Source organism: Notamacropus eugenii, chromosome 1 (genome assembly GCF_028372415.1).
Source record: "Notamacropus eugenii isolate mMacEug1 chromosome 1, mMacEug1.pri_v2, whole genome shotgun sequence".
Taxonomy (NCBI): Eukaryota; Metazoa; Chordata; class Mammalia; order Diprotodontia; family Macropodidae; genus Notamacropus; species Notamacropus eugenii.
The window spans coordinates 170,466,766-170,484,089 of NC_092872.1; the positions used below are offsets into that span (position 1 = coordinate 170,466,766).

Here is a 17,324-nt window from a genome sequence, read left to right on the forward strand (position 1 = left end):
TTTTCTCTAAAAGATTAGAACATTTAGGAAAATGAAGGCCCCATTTTCATGTGACAATTTCTAAAAATCCCAAATGAATTCCTTTTGGTACATCCTCATTCTTCATTTGACAATGTCCAGATGTTCAGAAAGATACACTGGCTCATATGAAGTGATAGGTAGAGAAGCTAGGTAATTCAAAATTTATTGCAGGTTTATGAATCTAGAAATCTCTGTGAACACTTTAGCTATTAAAACAAATGAAAGGACAGAGTGAACTCCAATGGGAGTCACCTTGGGGAAGGAGCTGCGGAAATTAAAGCATCACATGAACACAATACTAATAAGACTAATGCCCTTGATGGACATAAGGAGCAGCTTTTAAGGCCCAGTCCCCTTGTCCTAGCTCCACTTCTCATGTTGCACTGTTCTAATTTAGGGGAAGTCCCATATTAGCTCTGCTTCCTTTTAATGGATTTTATAGCTAGGACTTCACCAGATGGAGAAGGGAGAATAGAGGTTTCTTGGAAGGCTCTTCATTACAGCAAAGAGGGCCAGCATTCACTCCTTCTCTGTGACTTGAGAATATGGGGACATGACCATAATTGCATGATTTGGATCCCCCCAAATTAATTTAGGATGCAGGAAGATAAACTTGGGACCCAGGCACTGTACCTTAATTACCTAATCTGAAAAAGGAGGGGAGGAGAGGTAAGAATTTTCTTTCTGTCCCTTCCATTTCAATTCAATTTCCCATGCATTTATTAGAAATCTACTGTGTTCTAGGCACTGGGGTACAGTGAAAAAAAATAGTTCATGCCTGTTACATTTTAGCTAGGATAAACACTAGTGTCAAATCCTTTTATCCCTTTGATGACTGGTATGATAAAGAGCCTAGGCCACTTTTTAAACAAATTAGATGCCTATCTCTATATAGTAAATCAGTGTGTGCAGAGGAGTCAGAATCTGGGTTCCAATCTTAACTCTGCCACTTCAGGACCTTGGTCAGGTCTCATTCTTTAGGATTCATTTTCCACACCTGTAAAATGAAGGGGTTTGGCTGGATGGTCCTTCAGTTGACTTCCAACTCTAAATCTAGTCCTCTATTGCCAGGAAGAGGTTTGTTTTTCACCTATATTTGTTCTACACTCACCAAAAACTGTTACCTGTTTCAAATGGAGTAGTCTCCTACCTAGGACTATAAACCCTGTGGTTAGTTATTTTTGAAGGAATATGAAATACTTACTTTCCTCATCTGTACTTTCTTGCTCTTCCATCAAGGTACAGTCTATGAGTGAGATCACTCCATTCTGAAAAACAGCAGCATGTGAATTAATTTGAATCTTGAGTTTCAATTTCTTATTTTCTAGTTTTCAAAATTTTTTGGAATATATGACACAATACTTTTTATTTATTATATCTGAGGTGATATGATATATGATATACATGATTATATATATATATAATACATAACATATAACACTGAGTAAGGATTCTAGAGATATAGGTTCAAGTCATGAATACATCCCCCAGCTAGTTTTGTGATGCTAGGAAAATCATTTCCCTTCCTCTGAGTGTTGATTTCCTTATGTCTAAAATAAATGGTTGAACTACATATTCTCCAAGTTTTCTTTTACATCTTTATCTTATGATATTATGCTAGTGACCTGTATCTTTATAGATGTACAATTTAATAGATTTAAACAAATAAAACTAATTTCTACAAATAAATAAAATAGAAACCTACTACTACTACTACTACTACTACTACTACTACTACTACTACTACTACTACTACTACATTGAAATCAAGTAAAGAGGGTCCTGTGCCACGCTTACGTATAGAAGTCTAGGCTGCTGATTACAGGTTTTAAAGTCCCCTTACGCTCTATCACTAAATTCCCATTTATACTTCAGAAGACCTTTGTTTTCAACAATATGGATATGCCTCACACCTATTCAGATGGAAATGCTGCCATGTTCTATCTGGTAAACCAGTTCATGAATGGCTGTGCTTCATTCTCCTCAAATAACTACTTAATGGTCAATCTTTTTGGTCATGAGCCTCTCCATATTTAGGTTGGCTCTTGGGTGACAGGTACAGCTATGTTCTAATTAGTATAAATAATGAATCCCCCTGAAGTGGCCTCATAATTTGATTTTGAATTATATATTTGCATTGCCTTGGAAGCAATGTGTATAGTTTATGTAGTTGTTCAAATAGTGCGAATACAAGTATACGTGACCAGTTCAGGAGATTAATTACTTACAATAATTGTGACCAAATTGTAGACAGTCTGTTGCTGGTTTTGAACTTTAAGCTTTTTTAAGCTTGGTGACACCTGTCAGAGTGCATGCTCTGCTGCTGGAGACTTTGAAGACTCAACATCACCTCTATGACATGTTAAGGTATCAGAGCAGAATTTTTGCAGCTAATAACTCTTTTTTAATGCCAGTGGTAAAAAAACTGAGAACCCAAAGAATTATCACTCATGTCACAGGCTTTCCAGGTTATAACAGAGAAGTATACAATTACACACACATGTATGTGCGTGTACATATGCATATATATGGAGAGACAGAGAGAGAAGTAAGAGAGAGAGAGTGAAAGTGAGAGAGAGATCACTGTAATGAATAGCACTCTGCTCATAAAATCACACACACGCACAGAGAGAGAGAGAGAGAGAGAGAGAGAGAGAGAGAGAGAGAGAGAGAGAGAGAGAGAGAGAGAGGAGAGAGCACTTTAATGAATAACTGTTCATAAAATTACAAGGCCTGAGTTTAAATCCTACCTTAGACTAGTTGTGTGATCTTGGGCAAGTCATAGACTCTCTAAATCTCAGTTTACTCACTTAGAACCAGGCCAAAGAGGATGAATCCTTCTTGCAACATTCTTAGTCCAACTCAGTAAGGACCACCAAGCCTTTTCATCAATCATGCAACTGAACTCTCTTATGTGTTGTGTTAATGTTCTTTGAGAGTAGGGCCTGACTTACTTTTAAATTGGTATTCTGAGCACTTAGCACAGTCTTTGGGCCATAATAAGCACTTAATGAATCATTTTCCATTCCATTCTCTTCTATTTCATTTATAAAATGGACAGATTGCCAGTAATATTTACTTCACCGGTGTGTTGCAAGGCCCAAATGGGTTAATGTATGTGAAGTGCTTTTTAAACCTTAAAATGCCATAATGTCACCTATTATGATTATATATTATTATGTTTTCATCTTTGCAAGCTTTTTTTTTAAATTTCAGGTTTCCATTCCCACTTGCTTCCGAAAAGCTTATCTTAATAAACTATTCAGTTTAGGGAGCTGCAGATTGACTCTTATTAGGTAAAAAGCCAAGTAATAATGAGCCTTGTAATATACAGCAGAGGCTCTACTGCATTTTCAGAAAGATCTAAGACAAAATATATAGAATTATAGACTCCAAGTAGTAAGGGACCTTAGAGGTCACCTAATACAACCTTCCTCCCAATGGAAGAAACTTCTATGTAACATCCATGGCAGATCTTTAGTAATTAAAATTCAAAAGCCAATAAACCATGAAAGATTTTCTTGATGTGCATTTCATGCTCAGATTTGTTGAAAATGGATAATTTGATATTTGGAAATTGTTAATTTCCCTCCTGCAACTAATAAGCTAATTTGTTGATAAATTAATATAAGCAGCAAATTCCCTGTAGTCAACTGCTCCAACCAACAGCTCTCTGCCATATAATGCATGATATTTCAGACTAGTAATTTAGTGACAGTAATGAGCTGCTCCACTGAGATTCTGGCTCATTGAAGGCAACCTTCTTATCCCCAAGTGGAAGTCCTAGGAAGGGGCTGTAGAATGTCTTGTGTTTAAAAATTAAATCCAATTAATAGCTATCTGTGTTTCTAGTAATGCTTTTGACCAAGGTGTGCCAGGGAAAGTTTGTCATTTTACTGTCAAACAAGAGGGAGGGGGGAATTTTCTCTTGAGCCAAAAGATGCTTCTAAGTTATGGCTATTCATTCACCAATAAAACTCAGGCTTGTCAAAGTAAGAGCACAATTTTTGGGAGCAGTGTGTAGAGTCACAGCGCAGGCCTCTCCTGATACCTCATACTCATTCGTGTTCTTCATTGCTGACACCCTGGTCCAGTTAGACTCCTGCTCCATACCCCACACTTGTCCTCTACCAGGCCTTCATTTTGCACCTCCACTGGCTATTGAAGTTGTCAACCAGCCTCAAGCCAGCCAGCAAAACCACTAGACCAAACAAAATCATTACTGGATGGCCTGAGGCTGATGGAAAGTTCAGACATCCATCCAGTTACTTTGGTAGAAAGAGAGAGAAGACGGATGAGGAACCAGGTGACACAAAACACAAGGAGAAAGGGGTGGACAACACCATTAAATCCTGCATTTCCTCTGAGGCTCCATTAGAATAAAATTTCTTCACAGAGCAGGAATTAAGCAGGCTTAGGGATATCTTAGAGGAAAGATATGGATAATGAGTCTATTCCCATATTGCATCAGTGTTTGGTATTTTAAGGTATGAAGAAATAACCCAGAAGAGGGATCTATTTCCTCATAATGTTTGAAAGCTCTCGATTCACTCGATAGATTCAGGTTCCATCGCTGACTTCTTCTGGGCCTCCCAGGCCTGTACGTACCCAGTAGTGATTCATGACACACAGTCTGTATCCTTATTTTAAAGCCACAACAATAGTTCCTAAATGACTGCTCTCATCATTTCTCTTTTTCTCCCAAACAGAAGCTCAGTGAGAAGGCTGACCATTCAGGAAGATTGAAACATGGTGGTGGGCTGCCTGTGTGGGTGAAGTTTACATTCAGTCCTCATTTGACCTGACCTCTATAAGGTTATGGTATCGTTATCAGGGATATCCCTCCTTGTATTCTCTTTGGTATTGAATCCTTCAAGCCAGACAGATCTCAGCTCCTTGCTTCCAGCTCCCATCCTCCTTAGACTTACCTTTGTCAAGTGTAGCTTTCCGCCAGAGCCTCGAGTGCAGATAATTAAATGCTTAGAAAACAAAAAGCATTGTCTCTCTCCCTCTTTCTTTAAGGATAGTGACCCCAGGCGTCCTCTTGTGATTTTCCCTTTTTCAGACATAGGCACCTGGATGAGGGAACCTATTAAGAGAAGAGAAATGCACTGCAGTTCCTTTAGCATCATCCTGCCTACTCTGAGACTATTTTTTACAGCAAACATATGGGATTAGGTTCTGAGAGAGTGGTCATGGGAAAAATAGCTCTGTCTTTGAGCAGAAGAAATTCTACTCTTGTAATACCTCCAGCAGGAAGCTGAGAATCTCCCTGTACTTCCTACAGATCTCCCCAGGAGAGTATTATATATTTAGAAGGCCTTTTTATCCCAAAGTTCTGACTATTAGAAGGGCCTACCAGCTTCTTCAGTGATAACCTTTAAGGAGAGTATAAGAAGGGAACAGGGTTGGGTAAGAGAACACAAGAGCAGAAGAATGTCTGGAAAGGCCCCACAAAAAGAGGGCCCTTTCATATAGGGAGGGCCTTTTGATTCCAAGAAAGCTTCCCATCCCTCTTGAAAGGACATTCCATGGATATAACACCTTGCTCTGAGGTACAGGTCAACTGTGAACAAGGGAGAAGTGTAGGTCATGCCATACCTAATTGCTGAGATACTCTGGCTCCCTCTTACCAGCAGGAACAAATCTAAATTCCTCTGTTTGGCATTTAATGCTCTTTGTGAACCTGGTCCCTTCCTACCTTTCCAGTCTTATATTTGACACCCTTCCACATACTCTGAGATCTAGCTATGCAGGCCTTGCAGCTTCTCAAAAACTCCTGTGTCTGTGACTTTGTGCTGGCTGTCCTCCAGGCCTGGAATATTCTTTCCCCCTTATCACTCCCTTTTGGTTTGCCTGGCTTCCTTCAAGACCCAGTTCAGGTTCTGCCTTTGGAGGCCTTTCCTGGTTTCCCTAGTTGTTAGTCCTTTCCCCTCTCAGACTAAATCCCATCTATTATAGACCTATCTTGTATGTACCTAGCTATTTATACATCACTTCTTCTATTAGAACATAAGCTCCTTGAGAGCAAGAACTACTTTTGCCTTTCTTTGTATCCCCTGGTGCTTAGCACAGTAGTGTTTGGTATATAATAAGCACTTAATAAATGATTTTTACTAACTGACAAAATCAACTGAGACTACTTGCTACTCTTGGAAGCTATCCTGTATTTTTTTGTTTTTGGTCCCTTATATGAGCTGCTCCCTCTGCCTACAATGGCCTTCCCCATCCCCTCCCATCCCTCCCCATCATCTCTGTTTCCTACCTGAATGAAATAATATTTATAAAAAAGTATCTAGCACAGTTCCTGGGCCATAGTAGGCACCATATAGCTGCTCATTCCCTTCCCTTCTTTTCTTCCTACCCATCTTTCAGGATCCAGTTAAAATGCCATCTTCTCCATGAGGTTTTCTTGGGTCACCCTAGTGGGAAGTAATCTCTCCCTTCTCTAACTCCTATAGGCATTTTTGTACCTCTTTTGGGTACTCATCATACTCTGCCATATGTTATAGTTCTTTTGGCCCATGTGTATCTTGGAGCCTAACATGCTAACCTGCTTATAATATGTACTTGATCAATATTTGGTGAACTGAATTGTATACATGCAATTGGGAGTACGTGCGATTCTGGAGTCATGTATATGACAGAGAATGGTAGAAACATTTCCTAATAGGAAAATGTCAACTGTATATAACAACAGAAATGTCTTCTCTCCCCCCATTCCATGCATTAATCATCAAAAAGAATTGTTCTACATGAAGACAGCTCAAAAGAGTTGGACTCCAGGGTGTTGGACAATTTTTTCCCTTAACATTAGAGATGAATTGGTTCTGAGGTGCATCCAGGGTGCCCCACCCCAAAGGAACTCTGGGACATTCTCATCAGGGACTCCTAACTCTGTTTCCCCATACTCTGACCCCTAGTAGCTGCATGACTGCTTAGGAGGTCCGATTTTCTTTAGTGTAGAGCAGAGGTCTTTGGATTTCAGCCTGTTCTAGATAACTGAGACTAGAGGCCACTTGGGCCTCTCTGTAGATCTAGAGCTGGATTTGTATTTAGCACTGTACCAGATACATAGTAAACACTCATTAATATTCTTTCTTTCTATTTTTTTATCTATTAATGTATCCTCCTATGTATCATGCACCTATGTATCTATCATCTAAATACCTATGTACATATATATTTGTATTCCTCATTTATGTCTCTGTACCTTGTATCTATGTATGTATCATCTATGTAGCTATATCTATGGATGTATATATATATATGTATCATCTATTTATGTACATATATTCATAGTTATGTATGCATGCATAGATCATCTATCTATCTTTGGATAAAACCAGTTTAGTGGTTAGGGATGACGAAACATTGACAAATTCAGCCTCTGATGCTATAGAGAGCGCCTGCTGGCATGAAACAAGCTCTCCAGGGTAGCAAGTGCCTCTCCCTGGGAAGCCCCTGCCTTGCCTACACACAATATTCTTGAGCATGTGGCAGAGGTGCTTTCCCACCTACACACATGCCTACCCCATCCTATTACTCCAGAACTAAGCCACCGGGGAGCCAGCTTCCCCAGGGAGACAAGAGCAGGCTGGCTATACTTTTGCATAGACTATTTCCTATCTGACTGAGAAAGCAAAGGGCATGAAAAATATAAATGAGAAGTAGCAACGGTGGGTATGATAGAGGGCAGCCCATGATGAGGTCTGTGGACAGGGGCTGTTATAAAAGGATTACACTCTTGACCAGTGCCTTAAATGATACAGATTCTTGGACCACTTGTAAAATACTTGTTTTCACACAAAATTCCTTTGGGACAAGCCCATGGGTTAAAGTCACTTTGGCCAGGCCATCATCTTGCCCTTTACAGGTAAAAGGATTCTGCATACAGCTCTGATCCTTAAACGTGTGACTGACATCTTCAATGTGATCTTCAGTCACCTCAGATATAGGGACGGCTGTCCTTCTGCTCTCTGGAGATACATCTTTGACACCGTCCTCCCCTGCTTCTTTTTGTCTTCAAGAGGTCTTGAAGATTTCAGTGACTGGAAAAGCTTTCCCACAGTGAGAACAGAGTATATGAACTAATACTGGTTTGGTCATTAGGACATACTTTCTAAGCAAACGTCAGAAGAAATGATCTAACAGCCATTTTCTGTCTCTAGTATCCAGGATGTCTGAGGTTAAATCTGTTACATGAAAATGACATCCTTTGTGTTAAAAAAATCAAACAAACATGAAAGCATCAATGTTTACTATAGTGCACAATAGAGTAACTGAGGCCATCTGTATATAATTATATTTACATCTGTAGAAAAGGAAACTGTGAAAATGATGTGTATATATAGTACTGCAATTTTATGCCTTATAGCACCCCATAATGATAGAAAAACATGAAAAGAGGTTTTGACGTATAGTGGCAAAACAAACTGGCAGTTTATGCACGTGATAGGAGCATGTCTTATGTATGTGTACTATACCTTGTCTCACAAAAGTTTGGCTAGTGTCCAGGAGAATTTCACACCCTTCTATGATCATTCTTTCAATTGCCAGATTTTTCCGAATGTTCTCGGTTTCACTCACTTCGTCGTGCATTATTCTTTAGAAACAGAAGAGAGAGCAGTTAACCAAAGGATGTCCTCATTTTCATAGAACACAACACTATGTCTTTGACTGGGTGAGAAATGAACACAGCAATAACTAGAAATCTTGAAAGAAGCATCCTAGTGCAGTACAAAGAATGCAGAGAAATTGGGTTCAAATTCCAGCTCTGTCACTTAGTAGCTGTTGCTTTGGGATTCAACTTCCTCATCTTTAAAATGAGTCCAAGGTTGGACTAGAGATGATCTCTAAGATGGCTTTAAATTCTTAAAGCTATCTGATCCTAATGACATCTTGGGAATAAAGAATCATATACAGTGATGGGGAGAGAAATACATAGTTTTTAAGTGTGTGGGGTTTTTTTTTTTTTGTTTGTTTTTTTTAGCAGAGTTGACATTACATTTTATGGCTCTCTATATGTGGTACTAGTGTAGAGGTGCTAAGCTGATCCCTTTAATCAAAATGTCTCTTCCCTGCAGGTGTTGCAATAATCTTCAAAGAGACATTTGAGACAAAGAGACCCTCTCAAAGAGACAAAAAGACAGGAACATCAAAGAGATGTTAAGAATTAACATAGTGTTACTTTGCAAATATTATTTATCTAAGCAATTTTCTTATCTTAATTCCCACTGTGACCACCCAGTTTTGACTTTCATTACCTACTGTAATAGTTTACTTGATCTCTCTGTCTCCACTTTCTCCCCCATACAGTCCTTTTCTTAATCTTAAATCCTAAACCAGACTGTCAGTGAATTGTCCAGAGTTGTTTTTAAAAATTGTGTTATTCCCTCGATCATGAGTTTTCAATTGCTCATATTTTCCTATGGAATATAATCTCAACTTTTGACTAATATTCTTTCCCTCACTGATGAGGGGGTTGGATTAGATGATGTCTATGGTCCATTCCAGCTCTGAATCCATGATATTACAATGTTGGAAATTCTACCATGTCCTTGCCTGTATATCCTTTTAAAGAAATGCAAAAGTTTTTAGAAAGGGAAATATATCAAGTCCCAAATAATGTGAATGAGCTTTTGCTTTTGTCAAGCCAACCTTGTTCTGGAAAGAGATGACCAAGGAAGCAGAAGTACACCTAATGTCTGAAGTGGGAAGGGGCATTTAGAGGGGGAAAATGAAGGATTTGAAGGCAAACCCAAGTCAGAGAATGTTAACGCTGGACAAGACTATAGAAATCTTCTAGTTCCAGTTTCCATTTCACAGATGATGAAATTGTGGTGAAATGATTTGTCCAAGGGTCACCATCACTATTTCTACCACAGCTTGGAATGCTTCACAGTTTTGCATGGATCATTTCTCTTTTCTGACTGCTAAAACCTCATTCCTTCCTCCTCAACTACTACTCCCCACCCTCACCAACGAAATCAAGAATTTTGAAAGGATCGAAGATAAAGTAGAAAAAGACCCCGGTTGTTTCCACAGGGTAGTGAGAAAAATGCCTGATTGCTTTCAGAGGGCAGACCTATCCTGGGAAGCTATAGCCAGCTCTGTACAAGATCCTGTCAAAGGAGATATGTGATGAGAGATCCATTTTCAGAAGCAAACCCCCCCCCTCGACCTGGTAGACGTTTGGGCTAGCTTATCTGCCAGATTTAATGGACTGTGGTGACAAATTACAGATTCAGAAGTCTAAAGGATTCCCCAAGGGGAGCCAGATAATTTGGTGCAGTCTCTTTGCTGCAGAGACAGAGCGATTGCATCAGAAATCCTGTGGCAAGAGTCTCACTTTCGGCCCCATTTCTTTCTGGAGCTCCTGACAAGGCAGCCGGCTCCCGAGCAGACTGATTTAGATTTCCTGGAGCTGACAGCTGCACAGCCTGGGGAGCTAGTCACAAATGCCAGTCACAGAGACAGATGCTGCAGCTGAAAATAGGTGCATCAGCACCCCTCCATTGACAGCTGCAATTTCTCCTTTGCTCCATGAGGTGGCTTCCTCCAGCTGCTTTTCACAGCTGCTAGAGACAACAGTAAGAACAAGTAACATACTTTCAGGAGCCTTATGCTTGGATTCTAAGTAGCCCACAGAACCTTGGGGAATGAGTGGTTTCAGGGTCCCAGAAAATTCACCTCTCCCCACACTCCCAAACATCCCCCATCACTTAATGATGCCTGAAAGTGCACATTAAGCCTTATCAACCATTTCCACTTAAGTGTAAATGAGTTTAGTTTGGAATCTTTAGAGTTGGAAACACCTTAGAGACCAATTAGCTCAAAATTAGCTCAACCCTTTCATTTGACATATGAGGAAAATGAGTCCCAGAAGGGAGGGAGAAGGTCACACAACTAACAAATTCTTTCTTGAATATAGGTTTTGATAGAGAAGGCCATCTGACAAAGGTGGGATTTACCATGCAGATAGGGTGGGGTGTTCCTTTGCGGGGGATTTCAAGGCTCTGAAAGTTCTGTTCCCTCTATGGTTTGGCTTTGGGCCAGCTCTATAAGGTATTGTACTATACTTGACGTAAACTATCTGTCTAATATGTCATTTTTTTGTTTGTATGAAAAATTGCAGCCCCTTCTCTTTAGTAACTTCCCCTAAAAGAGATCTCTCATATTACAGCATCATAGAGCTTGAGTTAGAAGAGATCTCAGAGACCATCTAAACCAACCCCTTCTTGTTTCAGATGAATAAACTGAGGCCTAGAGAGATTGGGTAACTTGCTCAGTCTCTCAGGAAGTGACAGAATTGGGATTTGAACTCAGATCCCATGACTCCAAGTTCATCAGGAAAGTTCTGAACTCTTGCCACTGAACCATGTTGCCTTCAAGAAAAATCCTAAAGTTTGAGGAGAGCTGCAGTTTATTGTTTTTCTTCACTTTTAGTCCCACATGGGCATTTTAGACTGCTGTAGCAAATGGGGTTGGGCATGGTGACTAACAGTGAAAGATTGTTAGTCTAGGTAGACAATTCACTAATTGGAACGACAAATATAACATCCTAATTTATAAATTCATTTTGGCTTATGTATGATCATATGATTAAACTAGTTTTGAAACAAACCCACCAGAATGGTTTTTTTTATTCTAAGTATGTGAAGAGCTGATCAAAGTGATCCCCTTGGGAAGTTAAACCTTTATTGCAAAGATATTGAAATTGGTCAAAACATTTTTTTTTTTTGCTTTTGAGAACCTCTTTTGAAAGTGCCTTGTGAGTTGTCAACATATTCCACCAGATAGCTTTCATAGGGGCAAATCTTGACAATGGCATCCCAGAATCTCAGGGTAGGAAGGGGCTTCAGATCCATGTAGTCTAATCCGTGCCTGTATAGAAACCCTCCTACAATATAACTGACAGGTGATCCTCCAAACCCTGTTTGAAGACCTCTAGGGAAGAGAAACCCATTACCTCCATAGGCAGCCTGCTTTGCTTTTGGTCAGCTCTAATTGTTAAGAAGTGTTGCCTTTCAGTGAACCTAAATCTGCTTCTCTGTAAGTCCTGCCCATTTATTCTAGATCTGCCTGCTCAGGCTAAGCAGAGCACATCTAATACCTTGTCCACATGACAAGACTTCAAATACTTGAAGCTATGTCTTTGCTGCAGGGTTCTCTGAAAGTGGTCCTAGAATGTCATGATCTCTAGTCTTTCAATATCATGCTTGCCCTCCTTTGGATGTGCTCCAGTTTGTCAACTTCTTTCTTAACACGTGGCACCAAGAACAAAACATGACTCTAGTTCCACAACACCCTTATTTTTTGAGGGTGGATTTCCTTTTTGCAAATAGTCAAAAGTTGTTTTGTATTGTATCTGGTGAATGATTTAAGTCAGATTTGTCAAACACGCATCCGTGGGCCAGCCTTCATCCTTCCCTAGTGTGTCCCCAACTAGACTAAAATGCAATTGGATAACTTTTAACAAAATAAATAGATACAATAAAACATAGATAATATTACATTTTAAAACCAAATCAACATGAAGGCTTTGGGCTTACCTATGGGTTAGTGACCCCTGTTTCTATTTGAATTTGAAGCTACTGATGTGGGTGATAAAGTTGGGAAATGCCATTTTGAAATCAACAATTATGGCAGTATGGTGTGATGGTTAGAGAGCTGAACCCACAGGTCTAGTCCCTATTTCTAACCCTAATGATGGTTGACTATAAGATAATGATATTCTGGGTAGTGGAAAGAACCTGGGATTCTTAGGACCTGGATTCTGACCCCAGTTTTGCCATTAACTTGCAAACAGACTTGTCACTAACTTATAGACCTTGAGCAAGGCACTTGGTAGGATCTAGAATTGGTAGGAACCTAAGAAGTCATCTTGTGTACAATGCCATCATTTTACAGCTGAGAAGACTGAGGCCCACAGAAATGAAATAATTCACCCAAAGTTATAGAAATAGTCCATGGCCCAGTCATAATTTGAACTCAGGTCCTTTGAGCCCATGTTCATTGTTTTTTCCATGAGGTGAAAATGTACCTTATTTGCAAATGAGGTTCGATTATATAATTTCAAAGTCCTTCCTAAAATTCCTTTCTAATAAAATTCTGTTTTTTTAAAATGTTCTGTCAAAGCTAGCTCTTTGGACATTTCCCAAATAAGAGTTTTGGAAAAGGTTAAAATAACAGTGACATTATTGGAATGAGTGTCTGGACTCCCAAGGAAACAATTTTGGAGGACAACATTCATTTGGATGTGCAAGATTTTCAAAATGAAGAAACAGAGGTCAAGAGAAATGAGGTGATTTGCCCTACTTTTCCAGTGATATAATATGTTAGTGGAGACAGTCCTTTTGCTTATTGGCATGTTTGTAATGTGTTCAACATAATGGAAGCAGTGTGGTACAAGGTGTTATTATCTGTAGTTAGGAGACGCTGGTTAAAATCTTAACTTAAACACTTCCTAGTTGACTGTGAGGCAAAGTACCAGGATCCCCAGCCTTAGCTTTACAGCTTTAGTTTTAAAGTTCTGGCAATAATATGCTATTTAGCTTACTGAGTTGTAAAGAGAGTGCACTGCAAACTCTAAAGAATGATATAAATGCAAATTATTACTATTCCCTGGATAATTCTTCAGTTTGCATAACAAAGTAATGCTTGCTGCCTTATTCTCTCTATGCTAAAAAGGAAGATAAATGGTAATTTGGGGACAATACCCTAAGCAGAAGTCTATTTATTTTCTACTTTCCTGTGACAGCCATCATTCCTTTCCCCTCTTTTCACTGCTCAATTTGATCCCAAGCTCTTTCAATAAACATCCCAACTTTATGTGCATTCTTCAAATCTAGTCTCAAGTTGGGACATTAACCAGACTCTGTGATGTATGTACAAAGCTCAAATGGGCAGCTATGTGGCACAGTGGATAGAGAGCGGGAGCCTGGAGTCAGGAAGACTCATCTCCCTGAGTTCAAATGTGGCTTCAGACACTTACTGGTTGTGTAACTCTGGACAAGTGTCTTACTCCTGTTTGCCTCAGTTTCCTCATCTGTAAAATGAACTGGAGAAGGAAATGTCAAACTACTCTAGTATCCTTGTCAAGAGAACCTCAAATGGGACCACAGAGCCAGACATGACTGAAAGAATTGAACAACACATAGCTTAAACCCAACTTCTTGTCTATCAGACCTGCATGACCTCCTTAACTTCCTGCTGAGATTTTTCTCAGGGGAATGGAGTTAGAGTTTGGATTTTCCCTTTCTTTTAAAAAACTGAAATTACTTTGACTGAAATTCAATTCCAACCTCAGGTACTTCCTAGCTGTGTGATCCTGGTCAAGTCACTTAACTTCTGAGCTTAATTTTACTCTCCTCATCTGTTAAATGGGGATACCTTACTGGGTAATTATTAAGATCAAATGAGACGATTTTTTTAAAACAAGCATTTATTAAGCATTTATGTGGCAGGCACTTTGCTAAGTGGTTTATAAATATTATCTTATAATATTATCTCATAGAAAGTGTGCTTTGAAAGCCTTTGTATTAGTTGTTGTTATTATTGTAGAATGGGGATGATGATGATAACCCATCAAATTCCTCCTGTGATGCTCCTTTGCAGTGTAAAGTTTTGTAACTGACTCCTGTTGGCAGAACATAATCTCCAGTGTCTTTCAAGTTCCAAAAGTCTGTGTGATAAGTCATGAACCTATTGTTTAGGGACCAGTTTAAGCCAAATAAACAGAGCCTCAGCATCAGAAGGTAGGTTACCGAGCTATTAGCTATTTTGACCATAACCTCCTTCCAAAGACCAAAGACTGTCTTTTGTGATATAGAGGACTTGTCATCTACATTGGAGGAAGAAAGTGATCCCATGTATGAAATCACAGCTCTTCCAAAGGCTTGAAGAAATAATTATAAAAAGAACAATTTGTGTAGCTGTTCATTTTTTCTCACTTAGTTAATGTCTCCTTATGCCTTATATTATTACTGAGAAGGAGGGAGGAATGGATATAATAGCTATTACTACCTTCCTCTGACAATAATATAGGAAATTAACATAGCCATGAACTGACAATCCGGAGACCTGTTTGCTATTCTAGGCTTTGTCACTAGTCAGTTATCCAGTCTAGCTGTGATTTTGGGCAAGCTAATTTTACTCCCTGGGCTTTGATTTTCTCATCTTTGAAATAAAGGGTTTGGGTGAGATCACTTCTAAGGTTCCTCCCAGTTCTAACATTCTGACTTTATGCTTCTAAGTAGTGATGTACCAAGGTCATGCAGTTAAGTAATGGAAGAACTGTGGCTTCATCGAAGAACTACACTCATGAGGCCAGGGTTGACAATTTAATTCTTGGTTGGACCAATTCACTTGTCTCCGTTTAAAGTCCACAGGTTGTAACCCTAAACCCAATCAGCCGTCTTATAAGTGCATATTTGTCTAAAATGAGTCAGGGTGAAAGAATGTGACTCCTCCTGAGTTCAAATCTATTCTCAGATACTGACTCCAGGTCCAGTGCTCTATTCATTGCACCACTTAGCTGTTATATACTCTATATCTAGCCAAACTGACCTATTTTCTTTTCTCTCCCTCCCCCAGCCTCAATACGATATTCCATCTCCCACCTCTTGGCCTTTATACCCTATGTTCTCCTTAACTAACCTTGGGACCTTTAGGCCAAGGTCTTTGCAGGCACTTACTTAGGGTGAGACAACACCCATTCATTGAATAGGCCTGGGTCACCTCCAGTCATTCATCCTGAGGAATATCTGGTCACTGGATTCAGATGGCTCTGGAGGAGAAGTGAGGTTGGTGACCTGCACAGCCCTCCCTCACTCAAAACAAAGTCAAGTGCAAGTCATGTCATCATTTCTCTGATGGCATGGTCTTCTTTGGCAATGAAGGATGAGCACAATTTCCTTAACTAAAATGTTTCCCTTCCTCACCTTCAATTTAGAGAATTCTTAGCTTCTTTCAAGATTAAGCTTGTGTGCCAACTCCTACATGAGATCTTTCCTGATCACCCCAGTTGTTAACCCTTTCCATAACCATCCCCCATCAAAATGACCTTGTATTCATTTTGTATTTATTTGCTAATTTATATTTACTGGCACCTGTTGTTTTCTTTCAGTACGACATAAGTTCTTAGAGAGCAGGGACTGTTTTTTTCTTTCCCCGCTATATCTGCTTTGCTTTGCACAGTGCTGGTACACAGTAAGTATTTAATATGTATTTATTGAACTGAATGGAATCCACCATTATTATTTAATTAATTGGAACCATTTTATAAATGAGTCTGGTCATCTTTGGCAAATTGACAGAATTGATTTTCTGAACCTATAAGCCTGAATTATAGCAATTCCAGTTGGTTGCCCAATTTCTTCTGTACATGGAATATATAAGGTTGTACACCTGAAAGGAATTCAGTAAATACTGATTGACTCACAGAATAGCATCCTCTAGACCAGAGGTTCTTAATCTTTTTTTCCGCATGTGTCCTGGGCACTTTTGGTAGCCTGGTAAAGCCTATCCCTTATCAGACTGTCTTTTAAATACATAAAATAAAACACATAGGATGGTAAAAGAAAAAATACAGTTGTCAAAATATTAAAACAAATAAGTTCATAGACCTCAGATGAAGAACTCCTGCCTATTACTCTTTGGGAAGATGGTAAGATAAGAGCAGAGGCTTCTTACCTGGACAATTCCTCTAGTTTTGATTTTGCGTAATCCAAACTGTTGCGCTCCACATGCTCATGGGGAGTGTGTGCCAGAAGTTCATGTAAGGTCAGAATATACCTGGGGATCTACAGAGATTAGACAGTCAAAGAAGGGCAGACTGGCCACAGGGCAATCACAAGCATATTAGTTGAGGCTGTGAAAGGTTTTGGAGGGAGTATTGTAGGGAGCAGCCATAGAATCAAAGACTCTTTAGAGCCACAAGAGGCATTGGAGGACACTGGGCACAACTTCCCATGAATTGCAGTAATCTCCTCTATAGCATCCCTGAGAGGCAATTGTCCATCTTGGATGTTTTAAATGATTGGGAAAGCTCTCTATCAAGTCAGATTGTCTCATTGTTGTATGGTTCTGTTCGAAGGAAACTGACACCAGGTCTTCTCCCAAGAGCAATCCTCTGTTTGGGGCCCTGTTCTAAAACCAGAATGAAATATGCTACCACGAGAAGGGACTGGAAAACAGCAGCCCCGTCCCCAGTTTACAAACGATTAGTGTTACTCAAGTTGTTTTCCTTATTTGGAACTCAGGGAGCATTTACCCGTGGAAATAATGTTGTCATTTATGTA

The 17,324-nt window shown here is 39.5% G+C and overlaps 1 protein-coding gene across 1 annotated transcript in view; it reads right to left on the reverse strand.

Annotated features, from left to right (window-relative positions):
- RASGRF1 (Ras protein specific guanine nucleotide releasing factor 1) overlaps positions 1-17,324 on the reverse strand; it is a 203,789-nt gene that overhangs the window by 67,784 nt on the left and 118,681 nt on the right. The window contains exons 8-11 of the mRNA XM_072638744.1: positions 16,717-16,826; positions 8,508-8,626; positions 4,950-5,110; positions 1,226-1,289 (exon numbers count right to left, since the gene is read on the reverse strand). Of these exons, the coding sequence (XP_072494845.1) occupies positions 1,226-1,289; positions 4,950-5,110; positions 8,508-8,626; positions 16,717-16,826 (454 nt within the window). The remainder of the gene's footprint in view (positions 1-1,225; positions 1,290-4,949; positions 5,111-8,507; positions 8,627-16,716; positions 16,827-17,324) is intronic.